The 20,326-nt window shown below is 36.5% G+C and overlaps 1 protein-coding gene and 1 pseudogene across 18 annotated transcripts in view; one reads left to right on the top strand and one right to left on the bottom strand.

Annotated features, from left to right (window-relative positions):
* The window catches only part of Trip12 (thyroid hormone receptor interactor 12), a 147,956-nt gene that overhangs the window by 87,033 nt on the left and 40,597 nt on the right, over positions 1-20,326 (bottom strand). For 11 of the 18 annotated variants that reach the window (XM_076866231.2, XM_076866226.2, XM_076866233.2 and 8 more), the window contains exons 3-4: positions 3,528-3,653; positions 1,942-2,738 (exon numbers count right to left, since the gene is read on the bottom strand). In XM_076866231.2, the coding sequence (XP_076722346.1) occupies positions 1,942-2,738; positions 3,528-3,653 (923 nt within the window). The remainder of the gene's footprint in view (positions 1-1,941; positions 2,739-3,527; positions 3,654-20,326) is intronic. The other 7 variants (XM_076866239.2, XM_076866240.2, XM_076866242.2 and 4 more) reach the window with 2 other exon arrangements.
* On the top strand, positions 14,641-15,552 carry LOC143407118 (uncharacterized; annotated as a pseudogene).

Below are 20,326 nucleotides of genomic sequence, written 5' to 3'. Positions count from 1 at the left end.
TGATATGGCCAGATTTTTTTTTTTTTTTTAAATCATGTCAATATACTACAACATGATCTTTGAGAAGTACTGAAGCTATGACACACTAGTACTATCTATATCACCCAGCACTTGAACCCTCCTACGAATAATACCTAAAAAACAAAAGCCTTCAAGTGAGATAGACTGAACAGGGAAAAAGGGAAGAAGGAATTCCATGGAACTCACTATGAACTCAAGTTGGTACACTGGCTATGGAGATTACACAGCTACTAAATGGACACACCCACATGGAGTCATACACATGCTTCTACTTCACTTAAAAGATGTGAAGAGAAGAGGTACAAGACCCGAAATAAATAATTTCAATTATCAAGAAAACTTTGGCAGGACAAACAGTTGCTATTCCTTTTTAACCTGGGCTTTTATTTCCTTTCAAGGTTAAGATTCCTATCTAACAAGTCCTGATTCGTTATCTGGAACTGAAAAGATTTTATACATATGTATACCATATTTAAAACACCAAATAGAGAAAAGTTTTACAATCTAAAAAATTACCGACACAATAACCCTATGGTGCAGTTTAAATGTTGATTACTAGTATTCTTGTTAAAGTTCAACTAATACTAAATCAAAAGTAGTTAGTAATTATAGTTAAACAGAGCAAAGAGCTTTGATTCAATATTGGGTTAAACTGATTCAATATTAACTCAACCAACAAGAATGCTGGAAGATGTCATGTAAAATCTTCAAATAAGCAAGAAAAGGTTCTAGCCCTATCAAAATGTAGATTTGAAACCACAATCTTCTATCAGGACACAAAAGGGAAAAAGGTAATCTATAACAAAAATTCAAAGCTTTTAAAAAATGGGGATAAATAGCTAGGTGCACTGGTACATTCCTGTACTCTGTTAATCCCAACTGCTCAAGAGGCAGAGGCAGGAGAATCTCAAGTTCAAAGTCAGCCTTGGCAACTCAGCAAAGCCCTAAGAAGCTTAGCAAAACTGTCTCAAAAAACATAAAGGGCTGGGGACACAGCTCACTGGTTAAGCATCCCTGGATTCAATCCCCAGGAGAGAGAGAGAGAGAGAGAGAGAGAGAGAGAGAGACAGACAGACACACACACACACACAGGCCATGTCTCAAAATAAAAAGGACTAGAAATGTATTCACAGGTAGAGTGCTTGCCCAGTAGGCTCAAGGCTTTGGGCATTATTCCCAATACTACAAAATAAGGGGAAAATGTGCATAAGTGCTTTCTTATTCTATTTTTTTCTGACTTCTTAAAACAGAACCACCTCCTACCCATGCCCACCCCCACCAAAAAAAAAAAAAAAAAAAAAGCTAACTACTAGAAGAAAAAAAAATATTTTAGCACTTCAGGAAACATAACTTAAGAGGGTCATCGCTAGGTCTAATCAGTTCTAATAAGAAGCTTCCTGAAACCTCTTTCAGGGAAAGGAGATGGGAAAGGGCCATCAAGCTACCTCATAAAGGAACACACATAACACTGTTTTTCCCCATCTCATTTCTTTGCTTAAATGCGTTATTCTCAAACTTTAGTTCTTTATAGTCCACTCCAAGTTTCAAAAAGGGCAATATTCTTTCCCACTAACTTAGGACCCAGAGTAGTGTATGAGGCATTAGCAGTATTCATCTTTAGTCCAAATTCCTTAAAAGCCATAAAAATTAAGGGCTGGGGGTATACCTCAGTGGTAGAATACCACCAACAACCCACCCACCTCCGTTTTCAATCCCTAGTACTACCAAAAAAGAGAAAAAGAAAAAAGCAAGATTCTTATATATCTGTCTCCATAAAAGTAAATGTAATATCAATTATCAAGTATTATTATATAAATAAAGTAATTAATCTTATATTGTCTCAGACTGAAAAACAAAATAACTTGAAAACATAGTCACTTCTGACAAACCCCCTAAAGAAAAGATCTTCCATTAACTTACTTGCTAATTTGGCCTGTAATCCAGAAGGTCCAGGTTTTGATGTCTCTGACTTAGAAGACCCTGGAAGAGACAGTTTTGTTTTAGGAAGGCTAACTTTAGGGCTGAAACGAGCAGCCCAATCAAATTTTGAAGAGCCACCAGTTTTACTCTGTTCCTTTTCTCTGCTACTTCTTCTGGGACTGGGACTGGATGCTGAACGGGAACGCCTGGCCTTGTTCTGGTCTTTTCCTTGTTTCACCCTGGCACCTGGTGGTACAGTGGAAGAGGCCGAGGCTACAGCAGAGGACGAGGAGGAAGTAGAGGCAGCAGAGGAAGAATCAGTGATGGTGCTACACCCAGCTTTGGCTGAGGTGGCCGATTTTGAAGCCAGCTTGGTAGGTTTTGCAGATCTCTCTTCGGCACCAGTTGATTCGGACCCAGAACCACTCTTTCCACAAGAACTCTCTGTCCTTTTTCTTTTTTGACTCCGTGAACTGCCAGCGGCCACACTCTTTCTGGTGTGAGCCTTGCTTGTTGATGGCAATTGTGCAGATTTCAGTTGTTGCTCCTGGTCTAAATGTCTCTTCTTTGACTTACTATGTGACTTACTCGTTTCTGAGGGAGACTCAGTATGCTCAAGTGCTTTGGGTTTTTTCGCAGAGCTAGGAGAACTGGTCCTGTTGTAATCTGGACTAGCACTGCGTTTCACTCCTCGAGAATTGTCTTTCTTAGGCACCTGCCCCGTTTTTTGCCTTTCTGAAGTATTGGCTCTGTCTGGATCCTCTGGGACTATGACAGCAGATGATGAACTGCAGCTTCTAAGAAGTTAAGATAAGAAAAGAGTTAGTAACAGCCTGTAAACCTATCATATAACACTCATTTCTTCTTAAACCTTTGGAAATGCTTGGGGGGGGGGGTAGGGGAGTTCCTAATGAGTCTAGTATTTAAAAAACATAGGTTTTCAAATAGCTCAAAATTGGAAGGCAGGGAAAAAAAAATTTGTGATTTTGGATGGCAAAAATATTTGACTAGAAGATAGGGTACTCTTCAGCACAAAGATTACTGACACTAAACACTATTAATCACTGTAAAACAAGAGTTAAGATTATAAGAAAAAAAATGTTTAATGGTTCAGAATCAATAGAAACTAGAATTTTGATGTTCCATTCACAAACACAACTGTCAAAGCTCAAAGGATGTAACACAGGCACTTCCAAAACAAGAGTTACAAACTTTTACTTTGTAGTGATATCAAATCTTCACATTAACATTCCTTTCCAAAGACTCCTAACAAATCAGATCTTAATGATCACTGACCTAAACCGCGATTCCAATGAATACTAAAGAAAATGTTAAAAAGGCATTTTAGATGCCTATAATTGTTAAGCAATCGGCAATCTCGTAGATCTCTAAACAAGGAAAAACTGTCTGGGGCAAAGTGTACTGGTACTGCTACAAAGGTGATAAACTATTAATCCTAAAAGTTATACTCAAGAATAATAAAAACCTGTTTTAACAGTTTGGAATAACCTGGTAAGCTTTAATATATGTAGTAATTCAAATGCAAAAAAGTCTGCCTTGAAAACATAAGCAATGTGAAGATTTACCTTTTAGAAAGGTGTCCCCTTGACAGTTCAGAAGTAGTATTAGACTGCACTTTGGGTGCCTTAGAATTAGATTTTCTACTCTCAGGAGGGCTATATCTCTTATGTTTTGCCTGCCCTAATTGTGACCTGTCAGCAGAAAATCAAAACAGAAATCTATCAGGACACTGAGATGAAAATACAAAATTGAAAGTGAAATATTTACATTAAAAGAGCCTCCCAATTCTTCATTATTGACCTACCCTTCTTTTAAATATCACATAATTAAATTATTAAATATTCTATTTCAAATAATATAGCCAAAGAAATTGCCCTGTTAAAACTAATGCTATAACATTCCTGCAAATTAAGATTTCTTATTACTACCAGTGGTCATAATTCTGTAACATTATTATGGCAACTTAATAATGAATTTTTCAGTAATTTTACTGTAGATATTAAAGTATGCTACATTTTTACAAAAAGCAAATCCAGACTTAGAATCCACTTTTTGTAAACAGCACGTGATATTGCACAGTACTGTGACTATAGATAACAATAATGGGCTGTATATTCCCAACAAGCTAGGAATTTGAATATTTTCACTATAAAGAAATAATGACAAGATAGATATGCTTAACCTGATTTAAGCATTTACACAATGTAAACACACTGAAACATCACATGGAGCCCCATTATTTTTGTTTTTATTTATTGAACTTGAATTCATAATTTAAAAATTTAGCTTGATAGCATGACTATTAATTTTTAAAAATTTACAGAAAAGGCAGTTTGTGATTCTCACAATGATAATGGTTTCCAGTTTTTACATTAAAATTCAAATAAGCAAAAAATTTTTTTTTCTTTCAGATAAGCATAGTAATGCAGAGGCTGATGAATTAATTACCAAAATGATTTTACATAGAAAATTATTAGAAACATTTAATAGTAACATACATCAAATCAAGATAGTGACAATTTGCCAAGAACTTAAAATATCAATAGAAAGTGCACAAAGAAAAAGTCCTACAGAGATACTTTAAGAATTACCATAAAATATTCCAAACATATTCAAAAGAGTCCATTATTAATATGGCTGCCTCACATTTATAACAGATCAAAGCCTTATGCCAAAAATGTTCTAAAAGCTAGTTTGAAAAAAATCTCCAACATGATGTGTTTTCAACTATTAGATGTTTTTAATCACAAGCAATAATTAAGAAGATTTACACAAGCAATAAAAAGAGCACGTATTAATATAGATCCAGGAAAATTGGTACTATACATGTGAGATATTCATATAATAAATGCAATTATGTAATTCACAGCAGACATCCATTCTCCATATAAAAGTCTGTATACTAATGAGAACTTAGAGCAAAATTTCATCCATACCAATATATTTTGTTCAAACAAAAATCGACTGGGGTGGGTAGCTCAGTGCTAGGGCCTGGGTTTCAAAGGAATAAGGCTGGCCCTGGATCCAATACACAGAACCAAATTTTTAAAGACTTCCATTGCAAATACCTTCTCAAAGGAATTTAGCAATAAAATCAATGAGAACCTCACACAGTGATATCTCTAACTGAATCTGCAAGGATGCTATAAATCTCTAACATCATAAAAGTGGAACCATCTCCTCAAAAAGACCACCCAGGGTTTCTCTTTGAATGTATTTATTTACTCTTCCATTTTTCCTGAATTCAATAATAGATTCTTGAAGAAGTGAGCTTTTCAATAAAAGGATACTGTTCTTGGATCTCTAATACTACTTTTGCACTGGGAATATAGCTTAGTGGTACAGCACTTGTCTAGTGTTCATAAGGTTCTGGGTTCCAGGCCCAGAACCACAAAGAAGTCTAATACACCTTCATTTTAAATAGTAAATTTTTACTTTAGTAACAAATGTTCACTTCTCTTACTTGACCCTCAGTCTTTCCCCTTTTCTACTCTCCTATAAGATCTCTCTCCTCTCAAGGTAAAACCAAGCTGAAGCTTGTAAGGTTTTTATACACTGAATTTTTATTTTTTCTATATTTTTCATCCATTTAATATTAAAATTTTGCTTTGACCCATGACCTTTAATTTTTATGACATAAAAAGTTCTATTCTTCTTTAGGAATGTCAAAAGTTCTATTCTTTAGGATCGAGAAGTGATTTTTCAAACCATTCCATAAGTACTTAAAGAGGTATAATGTGGGCTGGGGCTCAGTGTTAGAGCAATGCCTAGCATGCATGAGGCACTGGATTCGATCCCCAGCACCACATTAAAAAAAAACTAAATAAACAAACTAAAGGTATTGTGTCCAACTAAACTTAAAAAATAAAAAATTTTAAAGAAGTATAATATTCTGTGTTCAGGGTACAGAATTCAATAGCCACAGAAAAATATTCACAAATTCTGGCATTCAGGTCCTTTACATCCCCCCCCCCCCGCCCGCCCACTTTGTTTTTGTTTTTGTTTTTTAATTTTGAGACAGGGTCTCATTAAGTTGCTTAGGGCCTTGCCAAGTAGCTGAAGTTGGCCTCAAGCTTGAGATCCTCCTGCCTCAGCCTACAGAATCATGGGATTATAGGAGTGTGCCACCATGCCCCAGAAGGTTCTCTAACATTTGTATTTTCATTAACTTTTATAATTCAAAAATCGTGAAGGTAAATTATCCATTCAAAATTAGACAACCTAATGAAACATAAAATTTAAAACATTAAAGTCTTTTAAAAACGTTATTAAAAATGTTATACATCCCTAACAAATCTCATTCTCTTTGTCATCTCAAATTAATCTACATTAACTAAGACTGGTCCCACTATAGTCGTAGTAGCAGTTCTCATCTCCAAATAAATTATTCTTTAGTCTTAAAACACATCTAATTTTTTGTTTTGTTTGTAGTGATGGTGATCAAATCAAGGGCTACATCTAAATCTATCTAATCTATCATTATCATACTTGTGCTCACATTTAGCAAAAGGAGTCTTAAATATCTTCTGTAAAGGATAATATTTTGTTTTGTGGGCAATATTATATCACAGAAGCAGATGCAGACAATACGCAAACCAATGAGCACAGTAATGCTCCAACTGAAATTTTAATCACAAAAACAGGCAGTGAGCCAGATTCAAAAAATGCATGGACTATATTTTTCCAACCCTGGCTTAGAACAAGGAGTAGACAACCAGATTAACATGAAGTGACAACCCTGGGCCTCTGAAAATGAGGTTCCTTTTATTGTATGCATTTATAAAGTACTAATACTATTGCCAAGTAAACCTCCAAAAACTGATGATGTCCAATCTAGAAGAGTCGGTTAGAACACCACAGTAATCACAGCGAAGTCTTGGCTGCTACCTCCTTGTAGATCATTTTACCATTCTCTGGTTTATCGTGTCCTGATGCTGATTAAGAAGCATAATCTCTTTAGGTCTAGTAAAATTTATACTCTCTGTAATTCATATTTGCAGAATAGCATAGAAAATTCATGACAAACTAATGAGCACTAGAGTGAGCCCATCAAGTAAATCAGAAAGAGAGAGAGAGAGAGAGAAAGTAAGAGAGAGAGTGTGTGTGTGTGTGTGTATGTGTGTTTTCAGGAGTTTCTGCAACAGCATATGAATGTTCCTGGAAAAAAAAAAATCTGTTATTAAAAGAAAACATACATACATACATACATACATATATATATATATATATATATATATATATATATTATATATTATATATACCAGCCCCTAAAACTAATTACAAGGTACAGGGATAGTGATCAAAATTAGATTAGACACAAACACTCAAACCTATGTTATTTTATAGTGAGTCCTACCGAAACATCATCAGTTTTAATTTAAGACCAAATCTAGGGCTGTGGTAGGGCGTGACTCCAGTTAGAGCATTTGCCTAGCATGCACAAGGCCTGGGATTAATCCCTAACACCCTCCTCCACCCAAATAAAACAGATTAATAGATTAAACCTCTACTAATGTATGCAAGAGTTACTGGTCAATTCATCCTTTGGCATCTTATTTTTTTACATTTTCATTTAAAATGTAAAACTTTAAAGACATTTTAAGACAAGTTTCAACAAGATCAAAACAACTCCTCTCTGGTAAACTTTCTTTTCGGCTATCTTTTTTATAAACACAAGAGCAAATGGCTTTGAGATTCCAGAGTTATTTTGGTTTATTTGTTTGTGGTCCTGTGGACCAAAACAGCACCACAAACACCAAAACAGCACAACAAACAAGCACTTGTACCACTGGGTTATATCCCCAGCACTCTCAGCATAGTTTTAGCACTATAAAGTACAGTGATTCTGGGAGCCCCTGATCTACCTATCTGTGATTTATACTAAATGGTATGTTTAAATCAATTCTGGAAACAAGATGGCGGTGCCCAGCAGCTGGTGAGGAGAGAGGACATGGGGATCCCGGGGAACGGCCAGAATCGTGCGTATGGCCGCATCCCCTCACGCTTTCTCCTCATGCCTCCCGACAGGTTGGGTAGGAGAATGTGTCTGGTATCTAGAAAGAAAAGCTGTGCAGGAATCCCCCCACAAGTTTATGCGCCTTTTCAGGAATGCCAATAAGCAGTGGATTACATTTCAGCACTTTAACTTCCTCGACGCATGTATGTGACACAGCTGAATAGAAGCCTCAACCAGCAAGTAAAACCTAAACCAGAACCAGTAGCATCTCCTTTCCTTGAAAAAATATCGTCAAGTCAAGCCAAAGCAGAAATATATGAGATCTCTTTCAACCCCCAGCCTGCCTTTGTCTAGAAACCCAACTAATAGAACTAAAGTCTGCCTCCATCGTTGAAAGCCCAACAGATGTGGGCAAAGAGAGAAAAAGGAAAAACAGTGGAAAGAGATGGAACTGCATGTGGATGATTTGCCAGGGATTTTGGCTCGCCTCTCCAAGATCAAACTCACAGCTCTAGTTGTAAGCACCACTTCAGCTGGTTTTGCACTGGCTCCAGGACCTTTTGACTGGCCCTGCTTCCTGCTCACTTCTCTTGGAACAGGTCTTTCATCCTGTGCTGCCAACTCCATTATCAGTGTCTCCCCTCACACAAATGAAGAAAGGGAGTAAGGCATCTCTCTAAAAAAAACCTGTCTACCCATCTGCCTGAACCTAGGATACTACACTCAAAACAAATCTAGATAGTGAAGTTAAAACCTTTTTTTTTTTTTGGGGGGGAAGGGTTTCATTAAAACATTAATGCTCTTCCTTTAACTTACATTTGTCAGAAAATTAGATTATTACTTTGTACAGATAGTTGTGCGGATAGAGAAAGTCATATATATTTCCTACATTCATTCTAAGAATTATATCTGAGACAGAAGACTATGACACAGGCAATATGTAAACACACAATCTATTGTAACCTTTTTAATATTGGAATTTGATGACCAAATTCCATTTATTTAAGCTGCATAATCATACTGATAAAAGTTGTAGTCACACATCAATTACTGTAATTTATGTGCTTTTAAAAAATGTTTGCTTTCTGGGGTTACATTAGTATTTGGCAGAAGAGTTAGAAATAAATTTCTTTTATGTCATTTTTACTTAGTTAAATTAAAACTTTCCTTATTTAAAAATAAACAGCCATTGAAAAACTCAAAAAAAATAAAATAAAATAAATTCTGCAAAACTTGCAGGGTTTTGTAAAATCTTCATATATTATCACATCTTCCTCTTTAACTCAAAGGTCTTTCCCCATTTTAGTAAATGTATCAACACTGTGGAAAAATTACCTAAAAACCGAAACTACTTCCACATTATACTGACATCATTTCCCTGTTTAACAAGCATATGAGTGCAAAAGAACAGACTATAGTAACCCTGGGTTATGTGCATTCAAGATTATCTTAAAGCCAGGCTTAGTGGTACATGCCTGGTAATCCCAGCCACTCAGGAGGCTGAGGGAGGAGAACTGCAAGTTAAAGCCTGGCCTGGAAAATTTAGTGAGTTCCTTTGTCAAAATAAAATAAAATGGGTTTGAGGTACAGCTCAGTGGCAGAGAATTTACCTATCATGTGGTGACCGGGAATTCAATTCGTAGTATTACCAAAAGGGAAAAAGAAAAAAAAATTTTTTTTTTTCGTGAAAGCAAGTCTCAAGTGCCTCTTGTTGACTTTAAGGCATACAATATTGCCTGTACCCTTATATAGTTTAATCACTTTGACTGCTATTTAGTAAAATCCTCAGTAGCCAAAAGGATTAAGAAATATCTCTAGGGGTTGTGGCATAGCTCAGTGATAAATGACACGCTTATAAAGCATGGCTGAGGCCCTGCATTCAAATCCTAGCATCCTTTAAAAAACAAAATATATACAATTCTAACCCACAGGAGACAAAGGAGACTTAAAACTTTGTACAAACTGAAGAAAGTGGCTAGTTACAAATAGGTAATTCCTTATTGTAGGTTTAATGTTTAAATTTGATAGGCATGATGGCACATGCCTATAATTCCAGTAATATGGGAGGATCACAAATATGAGGCTGGCCTGGGTTATGTGCTTCCAAGTTTATCTTAAAGCCAGGCTTAGTAATTTTTCCACAATGTTGATACATTTACTAAAATGGGGAAAGACCTTTGAATTAAAGAGGAAGATGTGATAATATATGAAGATTTTACAACATATTCACAACAGATGTAAAGGTTTACCAACAAATATGTTCAATTCATGACAGCTCACAGAAATATGGATAACACAGTCTAGTCACTCTCTTCAAAGAGGACATAGTCTCATAAGACCAAGTGATCTACCACCAGGTACTTGACTAAAGTTCCCAAGAAAGGGAAAAATGACCTCTACCAGGAGAATACAGATTTTATAATCCATGCAGCTTTTAAGCCTGGCCCCGACAAAGGAAGTGATACAAAAAGGAGTGTTCTAATCAAAAGCAGTATACCAAGACAAAAGAGATCAGAAACTACAAAACCCACATGTCACCTGGCAAAAAAATGATATGAATTGCTCTGAACACAGAGATTCATAAGCAAACAAGGCTGAAAGAACAGGCTAAGGCTAGACAGGGAAAATTTCTGTCTGTATTACTGAAGGATCTCTCATTTCTCTGATGATTTACAGTAAGAGATTGACAGGGCAATGTGCAAAAGCAACATATCGACATGTTCAATGACCTGGGTAAAATGATTGTGCATGAGTAAACTGTAACAACTTTCATTATTGTGGAAAGAAAACAGGTAGAGAGACTGTACAGAATCAAAACCACGGGGGAAAATGTCCCTAAAAAGGCTGGAAACTTTCAACCCAACATTTGAAAAGTAGTGGGAGGTAGGGCAAAAACATCTAAATAACCAAAAAGTGATTGGTGATAAATCAGTGATGCAGTACTCAGTAGCTCATAAACTAAAATGACTGACAAATGCCTAGGTAAAAACCTATGCAGATGACCACAAGTTAAATTTTGTCAATATGCTATTACATTTATATTAAATACATTATCAAACTTAATTCTCAAATGACACCCAAAGCATTTCTTATTCCCATTTTAAGGATGTGAGAAGGGAGGCTCTTGCCACACACACAGCTCCTAGGCAGGAAAAGGGAATACTGAACCCAGGTATTTGACTCCCTAAATCTGCAATAGCACAGCTAAAAGTAGAGGCTCAGTAGTCAAAACAAAAGGCCTGCATCTACAATTATTAAATTTTTTTCTATCCATTCTGTGTATAGGTCAAAACAAATGACTTAAGAGTTTGGAGATGCTATATGAGGTGGAAAAAAAAGTAGGTTTTTTCTTTAAATCTTCTAAAAAGCATTCATCCTGCTTTCTGTATTTTAAGAAAGAAAACAGCTTTGCAAATGTGATGCAAAGACTGGTTAGTGTTAAGAAGCACTTGTATATATTCACTTTTTGTATATATTCACACTGAACCTTTCCAGGAAGACATTCTGAGTATGGAATACTGTAAGAATGAAAGCAAATCCTCAGCAAAGGACATGAAATAATCGATGAGAGCTCAACACTTTAATACATTTTTATAATGTGAATTATAGACTCAACTTCACCCACCCTTTTTTATCTTTTGGGGGGGAAAAATAGAACTTGGGGCTTCACGCACACCACGTAAACACTATACTAGTCCGTTCCATCTCTAGCCCTTCAATTTCACTATTGATAATTAAAGCAGGAAATATAAATGGCCAAGAAAACTTTTTAAATGTTAAGATATTATTTAGTAGGCCCAAGAAAAGACTTGAATATGGACACTGTTAAAAAGCAAATGTTTACAACTTCCATCTAGAGGAAAATGGCCTCTGTTCCTCTGTAGACCAAGGCAACCATGCCAGTGTTTAACACAATGCAACGATCTTGTCTCGGCTCCAAGGCTGGATGGGACAGACTAGCTTTCTCAGCATTACCAAAGCAGTGTGGAAAGTGGAAAAGTGTGCCCCCCCCTATATGTTTCCACAGCTTAAAACTCCACACTGTGCAACTGCAGCACTGAGATGTCCTAAAACTGAAAGAAGCTATAAGTTACTCAGTCAATTCTACTATAAATTGTTCTTAAAAGGGTTCAAATTCAGTTATAAGAGACACTGAAGTCACGTTCACATCACATCATGTCTCCCCCAACACTCTTCTCCCTCCCCAACCAGATGAAACTTGAATGTCCATTCAAATAAAATCAAAGGACAGAAAAAAGAAAGAGAAGGAACAAAGAATTTAAAATTTGAAAGGCACTCATCCTGGTTAAGTAGGGGGAAAAGAACACTCCAAAACTATGATATGTTTCACTAAGCAGCATTTTAAGGAAGCAAATTACCACAGATATGCAAATAAAAATGCAAAATAATAGTTAACCTGTTACAGGTATATCACAAGTATTATAGTTCTCCTTTTTCCAAACAAATGGTAGGTTTCTACTTGTCAAATCACATAGAAATCATGTGTAGCTATTTGATTTGCTTTGGTCGAAGGAATGTAAGCAGAAATGAATAATTTCTATGGAGAATGTTGTGAAGAGATTGAGGGTTTTGTTTTTTTTTTTTTTTTTTTACCACCTTCTCTTGCCTCAGCAAGGAAACTAGCAACACACCAACAACAATCTCAGAATCTTAAGGTTCAGACATGGAGTACAGCCTTCAGCTGATATAAGATAAACAAATTTTCAGTCACTACCTTATAAACTACTAATGTTTAGGAGCTGTTTGTTCTAGCCCACTTTACTACATAGCCCATTTTAACTGTCCTATTTCAATTCTGCCTTCACTCCAGTTGATCAAGTTTTGTTTCCTGTACAAGGAATTTAACTTGGGGACACTCTACCATTGCGCTACATCCCCAGTCCTTTTCATTTTGAGACAGAGTCTTTACTAAGTAGCTGAGACTTCCTTGAACTTGCAATCCTCCTGTCTCAGCCTCCAGAGTTGCTGGAATTCAGGCTTGTACCACAATATCCAGCAATCATTTTCATTATCATTTAGGATACACACACACACACACACACACACACACACACCCCGCCCTGCTCTCAAGCTCTCATATTTCTGTGCCTGGAAAACAAATCTCCTGATTTCTAACCAAAACTAGTATTCATTGAACACCTAGAAATAAAATCCAAACTCTCTAATAAATCCACATCAAGTAAATACAACACAGTCTATATGTGACTTTTTAAACACTACTCAGCCTTCAGAGCCCAGATCAATAGGTTACCACTAGCAAAGTTTCTCACCTGACTGCCTCTAGTTGCTTGCATGCACCTTTCCCCTACCAGGTTGAAACTGCTTATGTCAAAAGATACCGAACTCTTATTTATATAAGTACAATGCTTTAGGAAGCATTGCACATGATATTCTACAAATAAATGAATATGGTCTTACATTGACTGTGTATTTCAAGTGTATTAAGGTAGGATTCTAACCTGCCAAAAGAGATTTAATTAAATTACATATCTCCAGAATCAAAACAGTAGAAAAATTAAGCCTAAAAAAGGCAAGTGTTCACCCAAGTTCTAAAGAACTGTGGAACTGAAACTTGTCAGAACTTTAATAAACACATACTCTCTTAATACATTAGCTATTCTCTGCCAGCCCATCTTTTTTGGTAACACAGGAAAAATGCCAACTGCCAACTTTGGAGTCACATCTTCCCACCTTTGCAAGCAGAAAGGAAAAGGCTAAAGCTTTCAATTTTACTCAGCTTTTATCATATAACGACACCAGTCCCATCACCGTGCTCAAAAAAATGAGGTATTGTACCTTCTCCCCACTCTGATCAAAATCTAGGCAATGGCTAGTCAGAGAAAGACCATGGGAGACCATCCCACAGAGAAGGACTACTATTATAAGAAGAAGAGCCAGATGGAACATCTACACATACACCCATGCAAACAGTATAATGCTTGGAAAAACTCAAAAGAAAGAGAAATTGACCTATGTTGAGAAGATGAGAGACCTCAAGTTAAGCCTAGAAACACCCAGCAAAGTGGCATATAACAGCCCCAGTGACTCATGAGGCTGAGGTAGGAGGATCTCAAGTTCAAGGCAAGCCCAGGCAACTTAGCAAGATACGCTCTCAAAAATTAAAAGGGTTAGGGATACAGCTGAGTGATAAAGGCACCCCTGGGTTTAATCCCCAATATCAATAAAAATAAAAATTTAAAAAGCCTTAACAATAACAAAAGGCACAAAGAAAGAAATGAGATGTATAAATAGACAGCAAAATATGCTTGATAAGACATGAAAAAGAGGAGCATGGACATAATAACGACAAAGAAATACAATGGAAGCAGCCAGGCAGATATCAAGTCTGTCTGTAGTTCCTGGATACCCTCAACATGGTACCAAAATAAATGTGTTAAAAGCAGTTCAAAGTGCTGTGGGATATTTATAAGATTTCTGAGACTGGAGCAGGGTAAGTATAGGCCACATCAAAAGAAATTTTGTCTGAACCTTGAAAATCCAGTAGCATGTCACTAATATAAGGCCAGAATATAGAAGGCAAACATGTTAAAGAGAACAGCGTGACCAAAAATACTAAAGAATGATGCTTTGAAGAGTAGCAGGACAGGGTGTATATTCTAGAGAGGGGCAACCCACAATCATCCCATCTTGATGGTTTCTCCAAGTGTCTGGCTGTCCTGCTTTGCCCTCCTGCTGTGATCATGGCTGAGAGTGCACTGCTGCCCACCCAGAGGGACCAGGGAGACTGCTACTATATGCACACTGGCCATTTCTCAGCACTTCAAGCAGAACACCAAGGAGCTTATGATCACCTGGATTGCGTGGAAGTACAGTGGGGGCCCAGCTCTTTCCCTGAATTCCAGGCAGCTGTAATGGTTTAATTTTCAAGGTCCTGTTTTTCTCTGTCTTTTCCAAGCATTGCTACTAGTTGACCTAATCCATGATGCCACCTTCAACTGCTACTGTTAAGACTCTGTTGGCCAGCTACAAAACTCTGTTCACCTGGCTGCTGAAGGCCTGGTGCCAACATGGGGACTCCTTCCTACACTTTGAGGCCACTGAACTACCCTTTTTGTCCCTGGACCACCATAAAGGAGGACATCCAGCTGGTGTGTGAGCTGGGCATGCTCGACAAGCTCTCCCTCAAGCCACCCTAACTGTCCTCGCCACCTCACTTCCTGTGCCCGAGTATGCAACACCAGCAGACATGCCCTTCACTCAGGGCCTGCAGAAGCACCTGCTGAAAGTGGCACCTCCAGATCTACGGTTTGCACTAGGGGTTCTCACTGGTCAGCCTGCTGGCCAAGGGCATGACAGCGTTGATGGCCGTGCTAGAGATTCAGACCAGTGTTGATGTGGGTTTGCTCTGGCATAGGAGCCAGCCAAGCAATGCCAAGCTCATGCTGGGGCCCAACACCAGGCTGGCTTCTCAGCCATGATATGCCCAGAGATAGGGTAGACAAGAACCCCACCAATGTCCTTCTGGAGCTGTACATCAAAGAAGCCAAGCCCAGCCACAGCCAACAAGTCTCTGGGCTTCGGGAGGAGCAGCTGTCTCCATCCCCCACTCTAATCAGGCCTGCGGGGAGTAGCTGCCCATGCACCATGACTAGCCCAGTCCTGCTAATGAGGACAACCAGTGTTCCCAGTGGGTGGGTTGGGAGGCCAAACTCCAGAAGAACTGCTTTCAGCCTAGAGTTCAAGGAGTAGCCTTGGCCTGTGCATTTCCCATCTCGAGCACTCCTACAGGATGTTCAGGAACCCCAGGAGAAAGAGCTATCCTTGTCCCTGGCTACTCCTGTAAGCAACACTGACCAGAGCATGAAGGGAAGTAAGAGCCACAAAAGCAGCCATTTGCCAATTGAGCCCTGGAGTGGGTTGTGCCATGTTGTTTATCTCAGCCTGGCAGCAAGGTGATCAAACACAGTAGTGGACCCACCCCTCTGCCTTTTGAGTGCAAAAGCAAGTGGAAAACTCCATGGTCCACAACTAATAACATCTGGTTTTTACATTTTTTAAGGTTTTATTTATTTATTTGTTTGTTTTTAGTGGTGCTAGGGATTTTTTACTTATATGTTAGCATATATGATACTTTGGTTTTGGTAAAGGTCACTGCCCTTTGTAATGGTTTAACTTTCAAGGTCCTGTTTTTCTCTCTTGTAAAATAGAACTCTCTTGCAATAATTCTATTTTAAAGTATGCCTTGCTGAGTGATCCCCAAAGGAGGGGCTGCTAGTCCCCCCAAGTGGGTCTGGTTTCTCTAATCTGTACATGTGGCCTAGGGCCAGTGTCTGAGTAGGTTTAAGGGGGATCTGAACCAGAATCACAGCTACCCATTAAATGGTACACACATTAATTTAAAAAAAAAAAAAAAAAAAAACAAACACTAAAGAGAGACATTACAAGATATTTTAAATAAATGGTAATTATTTCTATTACCAAATTTTGATCTGACACCAAAAGATTTTAATCAAGTTTGGTATGGGGTATTATATAAAACGCGTTTTGCAGTATTGAATTTTCAAAAATGAAATTAAAGGAGGGGAAATTTAATTGGGTACACTGAGCCTGACCCAATCAGTCTTAAGTACAGCTTCACTATTTCACTAGAAACACCCTAATTCAACTATAAGTACAATTTCATCCCAATTTTCTTTATAATTTTAGAAAATCAGAACACATTAGAAAATACAATTAAAAATGAGAAAAGAAAAAAAAAATCCTAGCATTACTAACATATTATGATATGAAAGTGAAGTTAGCTAGTCCCATAGAAGACAACTTTCTAAAAAAGAGCAAATAATATTTGAAAATATATTTCTTTATCCAACAATTCCATTTGTGATATCCTGGCGTAAGGAAGTACTAATACAAGTTTACAGTGACAATAAGGCTGTTCAGTGCAGTTATCACTTGCTATAAGAAAAACCTGAAACCAAACGGTCATAAAGAGAGTGATAGCATTAATTGGTTCATACATAAAGAGAAAATTATACAAACATCAAAATAACATCATTTTCCCAATAGTGACATGTAAAAAAATCTGTACAATATAGTTAATGAAAATAGCAAGCATAAGGAAACAGAATAAATCAAACATAATGAAATATTCTTCTCTTAAAAAAGAAATAAATGTACCAGGTGCAGTGGTGCACACATATTATCCCAGCAATTCAAGAGGCTGAGGCATGAGGATCACCTGCCTCAGCAACCTTGTCCTAAAATAGAAAATAAAAAGGGCTGGAGGTATAGCTCAATAGGTTGTAAAGCATCCCCTGGGATCAATCCATAGTACCCTCATCCAAAAAATAGATAAATGTATTCAAATAAAAATTTAAAGCTATGATGAATGTCCTATTATCCAAATCTCCTGTCTTTAAAGACTCAAAAGTCTATTCCTTCTATAAATCGTCTTTATCCTTATAAAGAGATGGGAATTATAGGATTCAAGTCGCCACTTTCTACAGGTTGTGAGTTACCTCTCTTCTGCCCTGTAATTCTTCTCTTGCTAAATAATAAGACTGCCTTATACTTCTCCAAGTCAACCTTTAGGGACTTGGACTATAGTTTTTATACAATGAACCAATAAATATCAGCTAAACAAATAAAAGGTCAATTCTCCTGTAGTACAAAGGGAGATAACATGTGAGCATATTTACATAAAAAAGTATTCTGGGAGGGGGAAAAAAAGGAAGGCATGACTATTAGGGAAGAAGAATAGAGTTTGAGGTAGGGGTGAAAAACTGGGAAATGGGCAGATAAAAATAACATATATACTTATATAAAACTGTCACAATGAAACCTATTTCTTTGTATAATTAAATGCACTAATAATTACTTTTTTTAAAAAAAGAGGAAGAAAAAATTGTATCCTCAGCTAGGCCTGGTGGCACAGGCCTACAGTCACAGCTACTCAGGAGGCCAAGACAGAAGGATCACAAGTTGGGTAATGTTAGCCAGACCTACCCCTTAATTCTATTTTTTTCAATGTTTAATCTCATTACTAGGGAATAAAACTTAATGAGTAAAACCAGTAAAACAAAACTTTTGAGTTTCACACTAGTAGAAAAATACAAAAAGGAGATAACATGAACAATTTTTAAAAGCACTACTCTTTGTGATGGTGATAATGTAAACTGGAGAAAAAAGATTAAAACAAGTTGATCATAAATAGCTCCCTTTGAAAAAACAATTTCACTTTCAGAAGCTTATACTGCAGATACATCTCCCTTTGAAAAAGCAATTTCACTTTCAGGAGCCTATACTGCAGATATGTCTGAAATACAAACAGTTAAGCATGCATGAGCAAACAACTTTTCCACTGTGACTATTTAGCTATCTCAAACCTAGAAATGTAATCATGGTAAATCCATATTCTTTCAGTTATGGTGTTCACCTATAAACATTACCAAAAGATCATAAGGACATAGGCAAATGTTTATGTTACTATGCTGGGTGAAAAGAGCAGGAGAGCATACTATTATGTATGGTGAAATCAGCTACATGCCAAACTGTATTTCAAAGACAAATAAAAAGCAAAATGTTAAGAAAGGGAATATCTCTGGAAGGTATGTATCTTCTTGTACTTTCCCATGTTTCATCCCTTTGAAACACTTTTTAAACAAAAATGAAACCATTTCTTTGTATACAATAAATGCTGATTTTAAAATCCTCAGCTTTGAAAATGTTAATGAAAAGCCACAGCCTACAGTTCTCACAAGTAACTTTTTGACACAGTAATGAATTATTATTAAATCTTTGTAGGCAAAATTTTAAAGGAAATAAGGGGTTGGATGGATTAGATTCAACCATTTCCTTTCACACTTCAAACAATTTCAATAGACTATAGTCAAATGTAAAAATAACTCATAATGAACTGAGAAGAATTATTATTTTTGATATGGAGAAGGCAAAGAAAAAACAGTGATGTAGACTTGATTACCTAATTTTATAAACTTCTATAAATTAAAACATAAAAATAAAATTAAGAAAAAATATTTTGGCAAAGTCCCCAAGGGTTACAATTAAAAAAATAAAATAAAAAAGAAGCATCTCTGAAATTAAAACTAAGAATACTAACAAATAACATACATATAATAAATTAAAATGACCAAAATGTAGCAAGATTTTCAATTCTATAATAACTAAGGAAATGCTAACTTTAGTGAAAGGAATCCTTTTTTCTGCAAACTTTTCTTTCAAAAATGGTAAGCTCAGGAGGGATGCTGGGGAATGGTACTGGCCAAATTATACTGTTATATTGGGTGGATGTAAAAATACGTAACAAATCCCATCAATATGTACAACTACAATAGACCAATAAAAATATGAAAAAACAAAAAAGGTGCTATTATTGACTAGGATTTGTAGAAATGAGCACTCTCAGAAAGTATTAGGAGTATAAACTGATCCCATCTTTCTTAAAGACAATTTGGCAATCCATTAAGAGTATTCATACCCTTAAAGCCTATAAATCCATATTCAAGAATTTAATAGAAGCAGAATCTCACTCAAATGTAACAAGAATATCCATATTTCTTAGAGCAAAACACTTGAGGAGCCAGTCTAGAAGTCCAAATTTGAATCACAGGCTTTCATATCAAAGAAAATTATGAAGCCATTGAAAATTCTCATGGAATAATGTTATAGAATTGCAAAAAAATATATCTAATGACAACTGGTTACTACATTATCTCTACTATTTTAATGTAGGAAGTATATATACAGAAAAGATTATTACAACATGGAGTACAAATATGAACCATGGTTGTCTGAGTGGTAGGATTTGTATTATTTAATTTTCCTGAAGTTTCCCAATTTTCTCTTCTCCATATACTACTTTATAATAAAAACAATGTGGTGCATATACAAAATGGAATACTACTCAGCCTTCAAGAATGAAATTATGGCATTTGCAAGTAAATGGATGGAGCTGGAGAATATCATGTTAAGCAAAATAACCCAAACCCAAAAACACACCAAGGGCTGAATATTTCCTCTGATAAGCAGATGCTAATCCATAAAGGGGTGAAGGGAGGGATGAAGGAACTTTGTATTATGCAGAAAGGGGAGTAAAGGAAGAGGAGAGGGTGTTAGGATTAGAAGGACAGTGGAATGAGATGGACATTATGACCCTAAATATATGTATGATTACACTACTGGTGTGACTATGTTCAGCCAGAAGAAGGGAAGCTATACTCCATTTGTGTACAATGTGTCAAAATGAATTCTACTGTCATGTATGACTAATTAGAACAAATTTAAAAAGAAACTATCACTAAGTGAACTTGAAGCAAAATTGCTATAAAAGTGAATTCAATCCCACCACTGACATTTGAGAAAAACAGGTGGAAAGCACATAATATAATGAAAAAACTAAGGGGTAAC

This window comes from Callospermophilus lateralis, chromosome 9 (assembly GCF_048772815.1).
Source record: "Callospermophilus lateralis isolate mCalLat2 chromosome 9, mCalLat2.hap1, whole genome shotgun sequence".
Taxonomy (NCBI): Eukaryota; Metazoa; Chordata; class Mammalia; order Rodentia; family Sciuridae; genus Callospermophilus; species Callospermophilus lateralis.
This window is presented reverse-complemented; position numbering and strand designations above follow the sequence as displayed.